Consider the following 1,982-nt stretch of genomic DNA (forward strand, 5'->3'; position numbering starts at 1 on the left):
GAGTTGCGTGGAGTGCGAGGTCCCGCCCAATGCTGCTTGCAGCTTTAATTTATTATTATTATTGTTAATATAATAATATAATATGTGGTGTCCTCTGATTGTACACATTGCAATAGCCTACACATTGCTTGTAAACCTTTCCCTCTGACTCCTATGTATTGTATGTCTCTGCCACTGTCAGTGTGTCCCTTTTCCACCAATACAAAACGTGCATTTGTAAACCAATTTATGAAATTACATTTTATTTAAACAGGGGACATAATAGAAAGAGTTTTTAATACAGTATGATGATCAATGTACAGTTAGTAAACAAATTAAAGATACAAATGAATATGACAAAACTGAGGTCTTGTGTGGTTTTCGAAATTAAATCAAAACTACTGAAATCCTGATATGTTGTTAGATGAAAATGAGGCCACTTAAAATAAAATGGCAAAAATGTTATATGTGTGGAAAGCAATAAATATCTGTCACATCTGTCATTAATAAATGTGGCGGTACTGATTCCAAAGGTCTCGTCTCAGCTCAGGGGAAAGGAGCTTTAACGAGGACTTTAACAAGAAGGGAATTCTTAAGCCGCTTTCAGTCATAGTTAGGGAGTCAGTCCCCACACAACCTGTGTGCCTGTACAGGTGATCTGAATGATCCTCTAATCAAACCGGAGGAATGTTGATATTAAGCCAAAATAAATGGGAAAAGGGGAAATTAAATAGCAGCAAATACAAAAGAATGAGGGCCTGCTACATAGTGTGGGTACTAGAAAGTAATTTGTTGCTGGAGGGAGAAGGGATGGACAGGATTTCCACTAGTCATCACATTATCTCAATCATATTCTTCATGTAAGAGCTTTTTTTACTTATTTTTACCGATCCATGGTGATATAACATACAGTAATTTCTGTCCACAAAACATACTGCAGTCTGCATTTTGAGACTTAATTTTATTAAATATTGTGAGAACATTAAGCAAATAGTGGTAACATTGTCACAGATTATTTTCCTTTAGCTTTTAGCTTTAACACTTTATTATTACTTTTTACTTTATTATCAATTTATTATTTTATACCATGTTAATAACCTTAAAATCTGTCTTCTGATTTCTGGTAACTTGAGCCCATACACAAGAGGATTGAGAACTGGAGGAATAACAACAAACTCTAGTGACAGAATAACAGCCACAAATGGATGTATCTGTTCAATGTTATACCTGCTCAGGGCAATATCACAAAATCCTGTGATAGAATAAATCACAAATGTAATAACATGAGGCAAACAGCTCTGAAATACTTTCCCTTTGAATTCAGCCGAGTTTTTCCAGCAAACCATTAAAATTCGCAGATAGGTGTACAGGACATAACAAAGGGGAAAGAAAACTGTAGAAATAGTCAAAAGCAAACCATAAATATTGTTCACAAGAGTTTTAACACATGACAATTTTACAATGTTCCAGTTGGCACAAAATATTTTTTGTATCTCATTACCACATAAAGGAAGCCAGGTGGACAAAGAAATTAATGCCATAATACCAAAAGCTGGGCAAATCCAAGCCAATGCTGCCAACTTTCTAACCGTTTTGTTGTTCATCTTTCTGTGATAGTGTAAAGGGTGACAAATTGCAATATACCGATCATATGCAATAATGCCAAGAATCGTCATTTCATAGGAGGCATATGTGTAAATAACATAGATCTGAGTGAAACAAGCAGGACGTGAGATCAAATGAGCGTCAGACAGGAGGTCCATGAGGAATCTGGGGAAGAAACCAGTGGATCCATACAGAGAGTTGACAGATAACAAGGCAATGAACACATACATGGGTTCGTGTAGGGTTCTTTCTCGAGATATCACCACTATTATGACAAGATTAGCAGAGAGAATAAAGCTGTACAGCAGGAGGCAAAAAACAAAGACTGGATAGCGGTAGTGTCCAATGTTCACAAACATGGTGAGGTTAAAGTAAAAGGAAACAGTGCTGTTTTCCAT

At 36.1% G+C, this 1,982-nt stretch overlaps 1 protein-coding gene across 1 annotated transcript; it reads right to left on the reverse strand.

The window, feature by feature from the left end:
- Window positions 1-1,046: 1,046 nt before the first annotated feature.
- On the reverse strand, window positions 1,047-1,982 carry LOC118339284 (olfactory receptor 10A3-like). The gene has a single exon (XM_035676865.1). The coding sequence runs from the start codon at window positions 1,980-1,982 to the stop codon at window positions 1,047-1,049; it is 936 nt and encodes a 311-aa protein (XP_035532758.1).

Source organism: Morone saxatilis, unplaced genomic scaffold (assembly GCF_004916995.1).
Source record: "Morone saxatilis isolate NCDOM2014 unplaced genomic scaffold, NCSU_SB_2.0 Contig5, whole genome shotgun sequence".
Lineage (NCBI taxonomy): Eukaryota > Metazoa > Chordata > Actinopteri > Moronidae > Morone > Morone saxatilis.